An 18,594-nucleotide genomic window follows, 5' to 3' on the forward strand; every position below is an offset into this window, starting at 1 on the left:
CTTTAAACCTTAGCCCATGTATGTGTCGGCTCGAATTTAATCATTATTTTTACTGTAAATGTAAATTATTTACTTTAAACTTTATTCGTAGGTATTATTGTAGTTTAATTGCTTATTTTTGTATTTTTATTTATATATTCTATGGTGCTGCAAAGCTATACGATAAATAAAAATGAATACATTTATATTTTTAATGGTTTCAATAAATATTAAAAATCGTATTTAAAAATATATATATTATGTAGGTACTTTATACGTATTCTGTTCGTTTACAAAATTACTCCATTTTACCTTAGGCATATAATGAAGCTGGATTTTCAGGTGGGGCCGATTTGGGGAGTCGATAAACGAGTAGACATATAGGCACATGGTGACACCTTGTGGTTTTTCAACCAAACATTATAGCTAGCGAACGTGTATATTATAGCTATCCAAACAGAATTATTATGCCATTATTATACGTATTAGTATTATACACTTATATTTTAACTAACTTCGCCGCGAAGCCCTCCCCCCCCCTTATCCCGATAGATGTTTGTGTGGTCGGTATGCGCAACGATAAGCTGCACAGGAGGCCTCGACCAAAATATATTACCTCGTACACGTGCTACCTAGTCAATCTAGTTTAACATGAAAATGGCCCGAACCCGAGTGGAATTGGTTGTGTAATTTTATGTATATGAATTAGAAATAGCAAAATCTGAATTTAGTTCTTGCCAGGATCATCGTTAGTATGACCGCCTAAATGTATCGAGTACTTAATACATATTGATTACTAATGCAATAATAGTAATAATTATAATTTGTGCTGCCCAACAACAATTATTATGTAATACATTGTAAAATACTTTATTTACTTAAATTGTTTATAAAAACATATGGTGAGTTTGATTTGAGAATAAATTAAATAACCATAAGGGTTGATTTGAGTGACATCTCTAGTCGCCCTAGTCTTAGAATAGATAAATGTTAACATAAAAATATTTATTAGTATATAATATAATGAAGTATGATTCACGAAAGGTTGACCTAGGAAATTATTTTATATTTAAATGAAGTCATTTATAATACAATAATGATAAAAAAAAATGTAAAAACGACCATTGATAATTATTAATTACGTTTAAAAAATAATTTTAAAGTAATTTACTCATCACAATTCATTAACAATCGCCAATTGCATTACTGATTGATTAATAGGCTGTACCGTATACCGTAGGAACAACATGTTTATTTTTATTTAGTGACAGTAAAAATTTTAAAATAGTCAAATTTTTACAATTCTCATATCATAATAAACTAGAGGAAATAGGTATAATTATTTTAATCACTCAGATAAGCGTCGAATATTATCGTCCATTATTCTTACTTGTAAATTGTAAACCAGTTTTTTAGTATCTATTTTAAGTAATATCGTATTTGCCATTTTACCAATCATTTGTTGGGGAGTGGGAAATAACATATTTTATTATTTTACCGACCACGTGTGGCTTACAGAAAGATAATACCCAATGCTCAAAGTATCAAAATAGGTTTGTTCTCTAATTAAAAAGTCCCTATACTACAACAGCCATGTTATCTATATTGTAACCAACTGTATTGTGACTTATCACGTTTGCCTAGCTAATAATTATATGTGAATCTCGAATCTACAATGTATTATGTAATGTGTTTTATAAACTGCTAAACTAAATTAATCAACCACGTTTATTACGCATATAAGTATCGTCATTCGTTATCAATATACATATTTTTTTAGGAGTGTAGCGAGACCTCGCGGAAAGTGAACTTTTTTTTTAGCCACGTTCTCCCCTAGTCTTACATTTAGAATACATATCAACCATATTATTATAATAATATATAATAATAGGTAATAGGCAACTATAATAATTTATTTACTTAATTGAATATAAATTGATGTAGGTATTTTTTTGACGTATTTTTCCGAAGTCTAGATCATGCTGTAAAGTTATATTATACACATACCCTTTACTTTTTAAAAGAAGTTGCTTACAATTTCTATACCTACATAGCTTTTATATTTTTTTTATATAATCACAGCTATACTAAATTTAAGTACCTAGTGATAACTTTACCACTATGAACTAATATAAGAAAAAAGTATATTTTAATGGCTAAAATCTGTTATACTATTTCAGATTTCTATCATCACTAAAAAGACGACCTATATTTTTAGTTCTAACTTACATTAACACCTAGGTATACCCATTTTCTAATGTTCAAAATAAACGGTTTTTGAAAACTATAATATATAATAAGGGGTAACGCCTTGCTTATTATTATGTAGAGAATTTGTTGATCAGCACAAGTCATAACCGCAAAAAACAATGGTTATTACATTTTATTGTAATAACGCGACAGTTGGATAAATCGAAGTGTGCGATTGTTTTTATTACATAAATAGCGAGGGGTAAAAGATGGGTATTTTTTAAAAGGTTTTGGAAATGTTGTAATTTTTACAAATTATATAAGTAGTAAGATTAATAATGTATACATTATACATATGTGTATACAGTCTAATTAAGACATTTTTAAACTTAATAAATCCCCCCACCTCTAATATATTATTATATTACTACTACTAGGAACCACTTGACTAAAAATACCGATTTTTTTGAAAGAGCAGCCGCTACAAAAACTATGTTTATTTCATATCATCGCAGCTGACCCATAAGGGTACTTACAACATTTCAAATGTCGACCTCACTTTTTTTTTAAAGAACAAAGCTACTAAAAAACGTATTAAATAACATCTTTGGTTTTGTATATTTATTTTCTACTTAGCCTAATATTTATAAAGCTGTTCTTTCCTATAACTCTAGAAATCGTCCGATATTACATCTCTTTATACATAGGTCATTGTATAGTTATATTTTATTTTACCCCCCTCCCCCCCCCCAAAAAAAAACAGGACATTACCTTTATGTAATAATATCAATTTTTATTGTATACAATTAGGAAAACTGCAAAATAATAATTTTCAATAATATTTTGTTGGAATACTTAAACCTGCATTAGTTATACAATATTATATACTTTACTACCTAATATTTTTTATTACTTTAAGTATTACGCCAATACAAATAGATAATGCATAAATTATATTATAATGTATACAAGTTACAACACTAACTTTAGTTAAATAATATGACATTAAAATAAATTTGTTAGGAAAATGACCAGCTTGTAGCAAAAAGTGACTGGTTTGGATCATAGACTAAGGTAATAACATGAATAATATTTACTTATTTTTATAATATAATTTTTAAAAGCAATAGTCGCATGACAAGCCATAATATATTATTAAAATTACAACTATAGTAGTGACATCTAATAATTTTTTTTTTTAATTTAGATTATAGGGTTTAGTTTGGATAACGTGGGACATTACTTCGTACCCGTTTGGTAATTGTGCGACTTTTATATTTTGTTTAAATTTATGTAGAACATTTTAATAATTTGTATCTTATTGACACAATAAAGTCCTTCCCCTTCCAACCTTCAATTAAGTAGAACTTTCCTTCAAGAATCGAATAACAAAAAAAAAAATTGTTTTATGTGTTGTTGTATAAGTTATTCAAGTTTTGAAACAAATAGAGCTGTATTGTTCACACATAATATTAAATTCTTAAAATAAGGTATTTATCACTGTATTTGTTTCTTGCAATCTTATGTTAATTCCAATAATTATTATTGTTTTTATTTTAATATTATTAATTGGATTTCTCTATAAGATAAATCATTCAATCGTATGACGAGTACTAATTATGACCGGAGTTGTAAAAACAATAAAAATCAAATTATACTAATACCGTAACGGCGTAACCACTCAACATTATAAATGTATGATATCGAGCCATAAAGTTTAATAAATCTCTTCGACTTTTTGTGACATAAGTTCAAAACATTAAAATGCTTCGTTTTGTGTAAAAAATGTTTCTGCTAAATCAAAGAAGCTAATTTAAAAATTAAGATCTAAAACAACATTTCACAAATATATGGAGTTCATTATTTCAAATTCTAACACGTGGTTGGTTTTACTGCGCCGCACTTGACTTTTTGGTTATCTAGTAAAACAATTATTATTACAGTTAACATAAAATTTGTTTCAATTTTAAATTACTGGTTATTACATAAATCGCATTATATTCAATTGATTGTGTTAATATGTTTTATTTATAATCGTTGGTGTAAATAAGCTTAAAAAGTAGTTTTTGATTATGTAGGAACATAGCGCAGGCATAAACGAATACAGAATACACTTGTGCACAAAACGACCTTCCTCCAGCCCATGGTGGGTTAGGTCCATGATGAACATTAAAACCTTTTAGGCACTCAATAAAAAAAAAAAATCTACATCAATTAAAAATTAAAATTATTTATTGGGTTATTAAACATTCGAAACATGGCGTTTTTATTTTTATGTAATTTGTTTCTGTTTAAATTCACGGGTCAAATTATTTCAATACAATATAGAGTAATGAAACATTATTTTGACATTTTCATGTCTTAGCTCTGGCACATACATGGAAAAACTTGTTACCAAAACTTGTCACCAAAAAAGCGTTACCAAAAATATAAAGTTTTTCAGCCGAGTCTGCAACCACGAAAGAGCATTTTCATGTCTCGTTGAAGTACCGAATAAATTTAGATTAGTTGTGGAATTATAATAAAAAAAAAAATTACATGGAGCTTCCAGTTACAGCATAAGGCCAAGGAGATTAAAAAATTATGTACAATCAAGTTTCTGGCTAAAATTGTAGTGTTTATTATCTGGCCAAAAGTAACTTAACATAGAGAATTAAACTATTTTAAAATTTTTTATTTAGTTCTATGTTGAACGTTGAACGTACAACATATCTTATCTTATCTCATATCAGATAACAGCGTAACGCTTTTTTTGGTAACACTTTTTTTGGTTATGTACCGGCTAATTTTCTCGCCTATCTCCTACCCCTATCTCCCTTCTCTAACCCCATCTCCGTGTGGTAACGCTTTTTTGATAACGCTTTTTAGGTAACGCTTTTTTCGGTTATTTGCCAGGGTTATGTGCCAGAGCTAAGACATGAAAATGTCAAAAAGAAATGGGGTTGAAGATGAGGTGGGAATGGGAAAGGGGTGGAATTAGCTATGGCAAATAACCAGCTTTGGCATATAACCGAAAAAAGCGTTACCAAAAAAAGTTTTTCAGCCGAGTCTGCAACCACGAAAGAGCATTTTCATGTCTCGTTGAAGTACCGAATAAATTTAGAGTAGTGGTGGAATTATACATAATGATATAGTATATTAACGAGCGGTAACAAGCTAGTATAATAAAACGTCAAGTTCCTAGCTAAAATTGTAGTGTTTATTATCTGGCTTAAAACAATTCATAGAGAAATTGGGCCCTTAAACTGTTTTGAATGTATTATTTAGTTCTAATTTGAACGTTGAACATACAACAGATCTCTTATCTCCTATATCTTACCCCTATCACTAACCTCCTATCCCCTACCCCTATATAGAGCTAAGACATGAAAATGTCAAAAAGAAATGGGGTTGAAGATGAGGTGGGAATGGTAAAGGGGTGGAATTAGCTATGGCACATAACCGAAAAAAAGCGTAACGAAAAAAGCGTTACCAAATGAGCGTTACCACACGGAGATGGGTTGGTGGTGGAAGTAGGGGTAGGAGATAAGGGGTGGAGGTGGGATACAGTTGGGGTTGGGACAGGTCATAGGGGTGGGAGATAGGGGTGGGAATGGGTATGGGGTGGAATTAGCTCTGGCACATAACCGAAAAAAGCGTAACGAAAAAAGTGTTATGCTGTTATCTGATATGAGATAAGAGATATGTTGTACGTTCAACGTTCAACATAGAACTAAATAAAAAATTTAAAAATAGTTTAATTCTCTATGTTAAGTTACTTTTGGCCAGATAATAAACACTACAATTTTAGCCAGAAACTTGATTGTACATAATTTTTTAATTTCCTTGGCCTTATGCTGTAACTGGAAGCTCCATGTAATTTTTTTTTAAAATTATAATTCCACAACTTATCTAAATTTATTCGGTACTTCAACGAGACATGAAAATGCTCTTTCGTGGTTGCAGACTCGGCTGAAAAACTTTTTGGCAACGCTTTTTTCGTTACGCTTTTATGGTAACGCTTTTTTCGGTTATTTGCCAGGGTTATGTGCCAGAGCTAAGACATGCAAATGTCAAAAGTGTCACGGAAACGGAGATGGGGTTAGAGGAAAGGGGGGAGGGGAATTAGCACATAACCGAAAAAAGTGTTACCAAAAAAGCGTTACGCTGTTATTTTAAATTATGTGTTGTATTTACAACGATCAAACTAGAACTAAATAAAACTATTTTATGGGGCCAAATTCTCTATGAATTGTTTAAGGCCAGATATTATGAAAACACTAAAATAATAGCCAGAAACTTGATATGTTTACTAGCCACCGCTTGATCTATAATACTACTCAAATTTATTCGGTACTTCAACGAGACATGAAAATGCTCTTTCGTGGTTGCAGACTCGGCTGAAAAACTTTTTTATTATTTAATTATATATTTACGGATGTTTTACACCGAAAATTAAATTACTGGTTTCTCTAATCGATACTTATCTTGTAGAGAGCTGAGAGGTAGAGGGATGTTTTTAAGTTTCTGTTTCTTACTACTTCCATATTTGGCATACGTTTGGCCACCCCCTCCCCCATAACCGACACGATTCCCCCTCTCACTTCTGCCTCTGTTGGGTATTTATACTATACAGTGTACACTGTACATGTAAGGGTTGAAAGAACATAAAATAACCAAATTAGGCTAAAAAAAAAAAGAATATTAAAAATGCAGTATTTTTATTTAATTTGTAAAGTACATTTTTAAGTGGGTGTTGTAAAATGTTAAGTAAACTTAATATTTTAGACGTTTGGCACCGTAGGGAGTTTTCCTCTTCTTCAACTTCTTTGGTACCCCCCGATGGGACAGTCTGATGACTGGACTATAACACAATGAGTACAGTTTTGTGCTGACATTGACATTAACAAATATGAATTATTTTAATAATGGTTAAAATTGTATTAAAAGAAAAGTTTTCTAGATAATATAATAATAATAATATTAGTGTGATGTACTACCGATTTGTATCTACGGATATTTAGGCACGACATAATGAGTTTTTGTCGTGCCTACAGGCTACAGCTGTCGACAACATTTCGAAGAGTATCTTTTCAGTGTGACATTTCACAAAATCATTTTGTTAAAATTTGTCCTTGACCATGGCCCCACCTTCACAATGCATCACCATAAAAAAATACATCATGTATAAGTTCCTATAATTTACCACACATACTTAAGGTTTTTGGATATGCAACATATCATACAGCATATAGTTTATAAGGGGATTCAAAGCGGCCTGTTTTTAAACGTTTTAGACCAAAAATCCTGACAAAATATCAACTACTTAGGATGATCCGATTTCCATTTTGTAAAGTTATATGAGTTCTTTAGCTACTTTACTAGGTTATGTCGGATATGGATTTTTGAATTTGTAAGTAAAAATATTGTTTTTTAATATTAAAAATATTTTTAATTAAATTTATTTAATTACAAGAAACTACATTTTTTAAATGGAAATCAGTTTCCTACATAACGTTATTAGATTATGTTATTTTACTAAGTAGTCAAAGAACTCAACATTTTTTACACAATTGAAATCAGAGTATCTTTAGAAGGCATAATTTTGTCGGCTTTTAGGTATAAATTACCACCAAAATGACGTTTATTCATTGAAATAATTGTGTAAATTAAAAATAATACCTGGAAGCTTATACTAATTATTCTATAATATTGCCTATATAAAATTCCTTAAAACCTGCTCGCTTTCAATCCCCTTAAATTGGATATTATTCTTAGCAGGGCCGCTACTGCAATGGTATACCGTGGCGTTGGACACCGGATGGATAGTATATTATTTAGTAAACATAATAATATAAAATTCATATTATATTATATCTTTTTTTTCTCTTTATTTTGATGAATTACAATCTATACATTTTGTACAATAAGTAATATTAATATTTACAGACAGTTGACAAGTTTGTATATACAGAGAAGGAATTCACACATTTGACACCTATTAATTATATAAAGTATTATATTATATCTATAAAATTACATTTCATGTTTAGTTTTTACGTAAATCTTATGGGGTGCTTTAATTGATTAATTTATTTTATATGTAGGTTGTTAATATATATTTGTTTAATTTATTGTTATTATTATTTTTGTAAAACATGGTTATTCAATTATTAGTCTATTAACCTATTATTAATTAAGCTTACTATTAATAATACCATCAATATTTCTTTTCAATTTTCATCATTCGGAAATTACCTTTTTTAAATTCTCTCTCTTACGTTTAACGTCCGTTATTCCCGCCAATCGGGGCTGAGACTGTTTAGATTTGGCATTTTTGGGCTTAGAGCTGGCTGCCGACCTAACTACCAAACAAGTTGGCCCCAGAGAGAGGTGTAGGTGGCCATTTTTGCCCCTAGACAGTAGCCCGCCCGGTGGAACGAACAGCCAGTCACTCCAGTGGCTGCGATTCGAACCGGCGCGGCGCGGCGACCGTGCGTTGATACACTACCGCCTTATCTCACTCCGCCACGCGCCTGCACGCGAAAATTACCTTTTTAAATGTATATTTATTTTTAAGTTTACTTTTTTTACCTATATATATATTGTGTGAATTTTATTTTTGTAAAGGAAATAATTTAAATCATTATTTACCGTTGTGAGTATCAAAGCCAGTACCTCGAGCGTATGAGTTTTATGTTAAAATTAGATTTGTATGTTATTTTTGATACTATACGATTATTTTATAACTATGTTGTTGAACATAATTTTCTCATTTGAAAATCTCCAGGAAAATGTTTTCATACTTAATTTTGTTAAAATAAGTACGCCAAATACAATACCAAATTTAGATGAGTAGAACTTTATTATAATAAATTCTAAATATCTGGTTTTAAAATACAACACAAAATAATCATAACAAAAATAGTAAAATACTTTTTTCAATGTGCATACATAAAATAATTATTATGATCTAAACACATATTCTTTAAAATAATTACTGTTGTTCCATAATAACATATATCTGATATATTTTTTAAAAGAAGATTCTGTGCAATACATTAGTGATTAGTTTAATAAAAACAAAATTGTAGTATCAAAGGGCAAACATCATTTAAAGGAAAAATGGTAAACCTTATGGATAAACAATTAAAATCACAGTTTAGTTATAAAGTACACATTGTATAATATTCTAATATCTAATGGACGACAATACAAATAAAGTTTGTATTCTATCATTGTGCCATTACTACATTCCCAATAATAGTTGACTGGGTATTTTCTATACAACAGGACGGAATGTATTTAATACTTAATAAAAAAACTATACTAACATATAGTATTCTTATCATTGCTATCATGAGAAAACAAATTTTTATTTTGAGTCAATACTGCTAAATTGTTGTCCATATCAGTGTTTATAAGGTCGAAAACGGCAGTGTGACTTTCACGTGTTGAATAAATAATACCGACAATAATTATTATATCATCTCAAGGTATTGAAAACACTGTCTATTGCACTTTAACTAGTATTATTTTATCTGTATCAACGGGTACTGCGACTATGAAATCTATAATATTTAATAATATATCTATTGAACTAAAAATAAATAATATATTTTAGGTCTAGGTAACATATTACGTGAGGAATTTTATGATTCCTGAAGAGATTAAAAGTGATGCCAGCACAGTGATAAAGAATAAATAGGAGATTTTGGTGCCGGTTTCACGCAGCCCAGTGTTTTTTGCCAAGCCCTGTTGGTTAGGTTCATCGATCACGTTAGTCATGTAACTCGTGTCCGGCTTTTTAGTGGGATCCGACACACGCCAAGTCGGGGTACTAAAAGATCCTCCACTTGTCTGAGCCCTGCTGGTCCTCTCTCCTCCCATTGACGTTGACCAATCATCGTCTTGCCGTTTTGTCGCTGTAAAAAAAAATCCATCTTCAAAGTAGTTTTCTAAGCGTAAATCAATTATAATACTACGTAAAATATAACCGTCGAAAAAGTTAATCAAACAGAAAAGCAAATTCTGAACAGATTTTTTAACTAAAATGTAAAATAATATTTTTTAGTAAACATACAAGGGTAAGGGCTTGGCGATCCTTTTCCCTTATCTTCTTGCCACCTGTTGGTAGTCATCGTGTTATAATACTCATAACCCGGGCATTCATCTTGGTTAGGCCTAAGAAAAATCAAAACCGAAATTATATTTTTCAAGATCATATTATTTATTACGTATGTAGTTATTTATCGTTGAAAAGTAGTAGCATAAAAGTAAAAAATCAAAAATAAATACTGCTTTCAGCCTCTCAAACAGATTTTGATTATTGAAATACTCACGCATAGTCAATGCATTGATTGCGGAAAAATCCAAACGCTTTATCTAGTAACTGATGTGTAAATGAATCGTCGTCCTGGTTGCAAGTTCTTCGTGTTTGATCAAGAACACATTCTCTGAATCTGTGATGAGTGCTAAAAAATCAACGTGTTTCAAGTTAACATATTTTAGCAATTTATTGTTAATACTTCTTTTTTGTATATCATCTTATTCAAAAAATTATATTTCCATTATTAAATACATATTATTTACTTTGTAAACAGTATAATTATAACTTATAAATAATTTATATCGAATAAGGTATTAACAGGTCATCTATATACAAATATTGTTTACTTTAATTGTATACTCAACCCATTGGTGAGATAGAATAAAACTAGTTTACTGAGTAATTAATTAAAAAAGGTGAAACCAATTCAAATTCTAAGTATTAATTCTATAATAATTATTTACTATTATTAATAACAATAAAATAAAAAATAATAGACCGTAGTGAATAGTTATAAATACAGTCCATTATTTTCTTTCTAGTATACATACCAGCAAATACCCGGTTTAGTAGTATCGTTAGCAACATAGCTGGCCAATGACCTATAATGTTTTCCACAACGAGAATCTTCAAAAAGGGTTGCTCTTAAGCATGAAGCGTGCTTTAAGTATTCTAAAATTGATATATACTTAATTAGTAATAATTATTTAGCTATATTGTGTTAAAAATAACAAAACTATAAATTTATTAGTACAGACATTATGCTGGGTTACACAATTGTATTGATTCCAAAAACCGTTAACAGACCACTGTGATTTGATTAATCATGGCTCAGTCTGAGCCACTCAAAAAACCAATAAAGTTTTGTGCATTCCAGCACCATAATTCTTTCATTATTTCGATATAAATCTACTCTATCAAATCATAATTTTATATTAGATTTTTTTTAACAAGATAATATTTTTATACTAATTCTGCAAAATGTTTGCGGCATTTGCAATTAATTTAGAAGTTATGGACGATTAAAATTCGTCGGTTATTGTCAGGGTCGGATTCCGCAATGGTTAAAAAATACATCTTTTTTGTTAAGTCAGAGTCAACTATCGTTTACTTTTTGAGTTAGACACAAAAGATAAATAAGAAGTGAGTAAAATATTAAAAAACAAAATTAATGAAAGTAAAGTTTTAGTGCTTTAATTTTAAAGTGAAATCTGTCTGCCAAATTTCGATTATGACCCAATTTTCAGCGAAATAAATCACACAACTAGGTGATAAAAATGTAGAATGGTAAAATAGATTTGTTCTATTACTTATATAACAATAAATAACCTGTTTGATACTGCGGAGAAGTACACATTTGATGAACTAATTCTATGGAGTTTTCCACAGCTTTATTAAACACCTTTCTTTTACTTTCTTCAAAACAATGTTCAGTGTATCTTTTTGTGCAATCGACGAATAAAGTCCATGTTCTTAAACAATAATTAATATTCAAATTATAATATAAAAGTTAACCTTACTTAAAATTTGAATTGTTTTTATTGTAATCCAGGACTACCTGCATATATTATCTATATCCTTTAGATTTCCTGGGTAAATAAAATGTGGATCTTTTACTAATGGATCGGCAAGAGCAATGCATCGGTTATACTCATCTTTACTACAATTCTGTGTATACATGTGAGCGGCATCTAGAAACAGTGAAATTATTTACAATTTTAAAGAATAAGTAGGTACTTCAAAGAAATACACAAATTAGTCAGCTATTCTTTATTTTAATAATAGTGATCCGATTTCTTATTTTGAAAGTAAATGTTTATAGGTATGGCCACTTCGGTAATTTTTAGTGCCTATACAGCCAATAGTATTGACATTTTAAACTATTCTAAATATATCACTATTTATAAAATAAAAGAAGACCATGGTCATAATTCAAACATATACATAGGTTAGGTTAGGTACATAGTATTTATATTCCAATGTACAAACAAATTACTAAATATAAATCACCCGCCTCCGCCATTTACGAACACCTGAACTTTGGGTGTAGATTTTTGATATTTTAGTTACAACCTTACAAGTTACAATAATTTTAAAATGTATTTAAAAGGACGTCATACTCATGAAGAATAAACGTGAAAACGTGTTTAATGTTTATGGAAAAGCGTGTAGGTCAAAGCGAAATGGTCGAAGAAAACAAATTTTTATACCGTTAAAAAAAAGGAGAACTTTAACTAGGTTCACTTGTCGGTTTTTTTAGAAAACTTAAATTTTACCTTAAATTCAAGTACTTAATAAAAAAGTAAAAAAAAAAAAAATACAGAATTAAAATATAAATTGTATATTGGGTGAATAATATTAAAAAAGCCGTCGAGAGAACCTAGATAAAGTCCTCATTATTTTAAATATGAAAAAAAAATTGTCCACAGTTATTATTTAACCAATATTATAGAATAATCATAATGTTTAGATGACAACAATTTTTTAAAACGCTGTCAAGGATGCTGTGGAAATCAGAAAAAAAATTAACGACCAAAAAAGAGTCCTAATTACTAAACTAATAATTACACATCACAGTTTAACCTTTAAAATAAGATTTAAAAAAAAATAATTTATACCTAACTCCTTAATAAATAGGGGTGTGACGTCCTCTTTAACAATACACGATACAAAACGAATGGTTTTATTGTTTTACTTTCAAGAATCAATTGCTTACATAACAATAAATAGAAGAATAATGGTGTAAGTACGTGCCGGTTTGTTCGACCGCGTTTCTTCGATGTGGTTTATTTTGAAAACCCTTAAAATACAAAGTTTAACGACCTCAATCTGTTTTATACATTTTTATAAGAACTATTGTTCGACAAGTGTGACTATTGTATTTTATTACCCCGATCACTTGCATATGACAGTTACAAATGATTTATAATTTACCTATTTATTGTTAGTCTTGAGTTAAGCGCTTTTTTTCTATGTTCAGTTGTAAGTGTACTTGTACGTCGAATTTGTAGCAAGTTATTGCTGCAAATTGTAGCAACAGTACATTCAATACTATAATATGCAATTATTTTTTTTAAATTCGTAATTGTAACTGAAGCGCTTAAGAAATACGAGGAAAAATAGGATTTCATCAATTATGTACTACGACAAATAAATGGGAACAAGTTTTATAGTTAACTTAAAAGTAAATGCTTAGTCAAAAATATTATGACTCTAGTAAAGTCAACTACTTATAATATGTGTTTGTTCATATTTAGCTTGTACATTGCAGAACCAATCATGTTTATTAACTATTTATTTCTTAATAGAATTAGTGACTATATAGAAATTCGCATTCGATAACTGTAAGCTATGATTGAAACGAATACATAGTAGAGAAGGGCGCCCGCAGGGAGGGGCAGGTGAGGAAAACTCCCCCCTAGCTTCTCTGCAAGTTAAAAAATGTACCTCCCTCCTGAATTTTCACTTGCGGGCGCCCTTGATAGTAGACACTAGACGATCTACAGAATCTTGTCACAAATCAATCCCAATACCGCTTATATTGTGTCAATAAACTCAACTTAATGTAAAGGAAGTAGGAATTAAACTAAGAGCTGGTACTTAGAAGTCACTAAACTGTAAATACGAAAAGCACGTTGTATATTATTCTTCGACTTGTATTGTGCAAGATTTTTCCTGTTTGAAATTATTATTATAAATAATTTTATAATATGAATTGATATTATAAATAATATTATTTAAAATCAACGATATTATACAATTTGCCATCTGGTTACTTTTTAGTTCTTATACTGGTTCCATTTTGTAATCACACTAATCATGTTATTTAGATGCATAGTCCGTAGATAATAAACACCATTGTGTTATTGTATAATTTACTAATTATGTTTAAAATGATAAAGCTTTTTAAAATGTAAAAATTACTTTTTAAATTAGTTAAATAGCTTCACTGGCAGGTATAAATTATAATAGCTGCTAAAAATATATTATAAATATAATTATTAATAAGTCAATCATTTTATATTATATTCATTTTGTTTTAATTATTTAAATATTTAAGTTTATTGAGGTATTGATTTTTTTTTATTTACACGGTGCTCCGCTTTTTATAGGTAGTGTTGACTATTGCTTTTTATTCGTTCCACCATTTACGTGATAAAGAGACCAGCCGTTACGCATTGTAGAACAAACTATAAAGTAAGTTTTACTAATTCTAGTGTGAGGGCGTTTGAAATCCAAAAAAAAATTAATCAATGTTTATATACACATATATGGAGTATATATAAAAGTATGGACTTTAGTAGTACTATAAACAAAATATGATTATTTTTTTAACATTTAAAATAAGTTTTATTTTAATTTATTACATACGTGTAATGATCAAAACCCTAACATAGACGTAACATTTGTAAAAATTGAATTGCGTCATTGTGGTGTTCAAACCTTCAAGAGAGTAATTTGTCGGAATATAAATGAGTTAACTGCTAACGCTAATATAATATGCTTTTGAGGGTGAAAAATGAAGGGGAGCTACACCTAACATCGACTGTCTTGCCTGCACGCACACGCGATGGTCAGCTTGACCTATTTTTGGAGCATTTAACTCGACTCAACAGTAGTTTATTGCATTAAAATGTATAAATGTTTGTGCCCAAATGAAAATAGCGTTTTATGGCTCAAAGGCTTACATACTTGTTAGTGTAAACAACGAGGTCATCAAGATTACTGCGTTGCTTGATCGCCTCATGGTGGCGAGCGTTTATTTTGAATGACCTGAAAAAAAACCCAAACACAATTATTATTTAATCGAGCATATTTATTTTTATTAATAAATTATTAAAACAAATTTACCCAGGTGAGCACGTTTGAATAAATATAACGATTTTATACAAAAAAGGAAAATATCAAACGATAATAAAGCAGTATAAGTCTAACCAAACATTTTTTAATTAAACTTATAACTCACCATGATAGTTTATGACCTAAAATGCAGATTCTGATCTGATTGATACCTAGTTGAAAAATAACAGTACACACAGGGCCCGTGCCGCTGTGTGGGTTATTTTCGCATTAAGAGGAAAAAACAGCGTACGATTTAATAATGCTAATGATCATTATTATTATTATTATAGCCACATCCTAGACACACTGTTATTGTGATCAAATTTAAATAATTTCCCTGTGTGCTGCTCGAGCCACCGAAAGGATCTACGGTTCACTGCCTGCGCGGGTACCTTATTCAGCGTGTTTGTTTCGATATTTTACACTGTTTCTACGTAATGTTATTTTTTTTTTTTTTAAATCTAAAACCTATGTAATAAAATAGTAATAAAAAATGAACACACAAAATCTTATGAGGTCCTTTAGGTTTAAACTGTTGAGCCTCAGACGAACATGTCATGTTAAAAATTTAAATTAGATGGATGCAGTAATGACCGAATATTATTATTAAGTAGCAAAAGGCCTGTGTTGCGTGTGTCCGGCGGTTTTTGAAAACTAAATCGAATTGAAGATAATTGGTACATCGAATTGTCATCGTGATGAACTGAAAAAACCTTGATTGTACACAATCATTAATCTACATATTATTTAGCGAGGAAACAAGTACACATTCATAATATATATATATTATACCCTATTGTTTCATTGTTTTAATAATATGTGATCGCGTAAACGATTAAGCCTTAAGGGCTTTGGACTTTGAAGGACGTTTATTATAAGTATGACAGTTTGAAATATTATTTTATGAATATATATATATATATATATTATATGTATGATAATATCAATCAAAATCTAAGGTAGTACAATTAGTTTTTTTGTTCCCCGACGAAAATAAACTAAAAAATCCGAAAAACTAAAGTCTAAATTGCCGATGTCTGTAGTTATTTAGCACTTATATATTACAATCATACATCAAATATATTTCTAACCTATTGCTGCACTAACTCAATAATTAATTAATTAAATGTTTTTAGATGTTCACCAGGCGCCATTGGGGGGCGGCAGGTATTTTAAAGTGTATATAATACATATAACAAAGTTAATTTTTTTTTTAATTTGGCTTTTTTATAATATAAGCACGAAAATATTTTAATATTCTAGTTAACCCGTGAAGCTTTTTTTAATAAAACATGTAATTATAGTTTATAGTGTCTAGTTTTGGTGTTATAAGTATTAAATTGCGAGGACCTAAATTTCTCAAAATATATTGAATTTAAAAAAAAGACTTAAGAGATATTTACAGACTTTTCAAAAAATATATATAATTTTTACTATTGCGTTTATTTTTTTGTTCATAGACATTAATATTTGTTGAAGGTTTTTTTGGAAACTGAATAATTTAATGAAATTGTATTAAACTATAAACCCTCTATAGTAAGACGGTGTATTTGTAAATGAGGCAAATAAAATAATTTTATAAATTGAATAACCATCATTTATAATTTTTGTTTTCACTCTTTAAAACACTGACGTTTGTAATATGTTTACTTATGGTTTTGTTGTTTTTAATTAAAAATTTAGAATTGTTGAAAATTTCTGTACAAAAAATAAATGTACATTTATCTTAACTAACCCTATATATTATATATATTAACTAATATATTATTAGTTATAATAATAATATAATATATAATATGAATTGTTTTTCTTTTGTATTAATTTTAACCGTAGACAAAGTACACTTTTATCACATTTCTTGACTATGAATATGTAACGTATATAACTTAATTTTTTTTTGTACGTTTGTGCTCAAATATAAAACTAAAAATAAATATGTATTTTACTAATGTAAACCCGTATTTAGCATTTTATTTTATTTTCATGTTCATAACTTTTTTTTACAGGCTGTACGTCATTATTATTGTAATGTAATCTAATTAGGAAAATTATTTTCACCATTTTCAATAATGATGATGTCTAGAACTTTATGAGTGAGTAACCAACTGGTAGGTGAAATAAAATAAACTTTATGAAATTAGTAGAATGCAATAATTTGTTTAAATAAATCGTTATAAGTTCAAAAACGAAAACTTTCGAACAAAAGGCGGTCGGCTCAAGGTTTTCAATTTGCATAAAATAATGATACATGGTAACCTATTATTACTCAACAATCTGCATGCATTCATGCATGATTTTAGGCAAAAATTTAAGGTATGCTTTGGTTATTATTATTTGACCACTGTAAGTTGTCAATTTATGGTCAGATCGAAATAAAATATAATAAATCATTTTAAGTACTTATTTTTTATTAAGAAAAAAAACTATAATAAAATTACAATTTAGTTAGTAATATTATTATGACTTAATAAGATTTATAATTATTAAGAAATTATTATACATTTTTATTATTATTAATTTTTTTACTTGAACCTTTAACTTTTTGTCTTCGAAATTTAACATATTATCTATGCCATAGAATGTTTAATGTAATACATATATATTTTGTAAGAGAAAATAGTTTAACTTTTCTAAACCCGTAAATATGTTGTCATACTGGCACCATTTAGATCAGTTTATTCAACATTGGATAACAATAATTTTTTAAAGATGAAGATTAATTACTTATTATAATAAAAAAAAATTAAAGATAAGTAGTACGCGATTTCACGAGAAACGAGTTATCATATTAATTTATATATATAGTAGTTTACCAACTATTTATTTAAAACTTACAAAAAATGTATTTATGATATGTATTTACTACTTCATTGTTATAGACTTCTATTAATATATTAATGTATTGATTAGTAAGTTAAAAAACCTCCTCTTAGGAGGAGATAGCAATAATGACCTTAAGTAGGCCACTAAAATTCTATTTCAACGATTGTTATGTATTATTTTTACCATAAAACAATATCTAAATATAATTTAAAATGTATTGGGTAGGTGGTACGTCATATTATTATAGAAGCTTATTAAAATTACCCAAGTACTCACTTCAGTTAGATAGTAATCAGCGAATGAGCAAGTAGATCAAAATTGTGGATTCAAAAAAAAAAAAAGTGTTAAATTATGAATACGTACGAAAAATAATAAGTGAAAAAAACCATGCGGATCACGTGGGTGACAAATTGAAACTGAAACTGAATAAGCGCGTTGAACCGCCACCAAAG

General features: G+C 28.9%; 1 protein-coding gene across 2 annotated transcripts; it reads right to left on the bottom strand.

Annotated features, from left to right (window-relative positions):
- Positions 1-9,159: 9,159 nt before the first annotated feature.
- LOC126838467 (uncharacterized) lies at positions 9,160-18,594 on the bottom strand. 2 transcript variants are annotated; one of them, XM_050572927.1, is made up of 8 exons: positions 18,419-18,594; positions 15,170-15,250; positions 12,036-12,168; positions 11,807-11,949; positions 11,029-11,149; positions 10,491-10,622; positions 10,232-10,332; positions 9,160-10,073 (listed from the first exon to the last, which is right to left on the bottom strand). In XM_050572927.1, the coding sequence occupies exons 2-8, from the start codon at positions 15,222-15,224 to the stop codon at positions 9,787-9,789; spliced, it is 972 nt and encodes a 323-aa protein (XP_050428884.1). In that variant the 5' UTR covers positions 15,225-15,250; positions 18,419-18,594; the 3' UTR covers positions 9,160-9,786. The 2 variants fall into 2 exon arrangements, with proteins under 2 accessions (XP_050428884.1, XP_050428885.1); XM_050572928.1 differs by lacking the exon at positions 18,419-18,594 and adding an exon at positions 15,444-15,529.

Source organism: Adelges cooleyi, unplaced genomic scaffold (assembly GCF_023614345.1).
Source record: "Adelges cooleyi isolate 19-005CV unplaced genomic scaffold, UGA_ACOO_1.1 ACOO_flye_CR_arks_rails_tigmint_CR_PRNA_30, whole genome shotgun sequence".
NCBI lineage: Eukaryota > Metazoa > Arthropoda > Insecta > Hemiptera > Adelgidae > Adelges > Adelges cooleyi.

Excerpts from the sequence above, each read along its gene's own strand:
- LOC126838467 (XM_050572927.1), bottom strand. The coding sequence starts at position 15,224 with ATGAGGCGATCAAGCAACGCAGTAATCTTGATGACCTCGTTGTTTACA. Across the intron at positions 12,169-15,169 it reads CTCGTTGTTTACACTAACAA|ATGCCGCTCACATGTATACA; the intron begins GTATGTAAGCCT and ends CACTGTTTCTAG. Across the intron at positions 10,074-10,231 it reads ATCGCCAAGCCCTTACCCTT|CGACAAAACGGCAAGACGAT; the intron begins GTATGTTTACTA and ends TTTTTTTTACAG.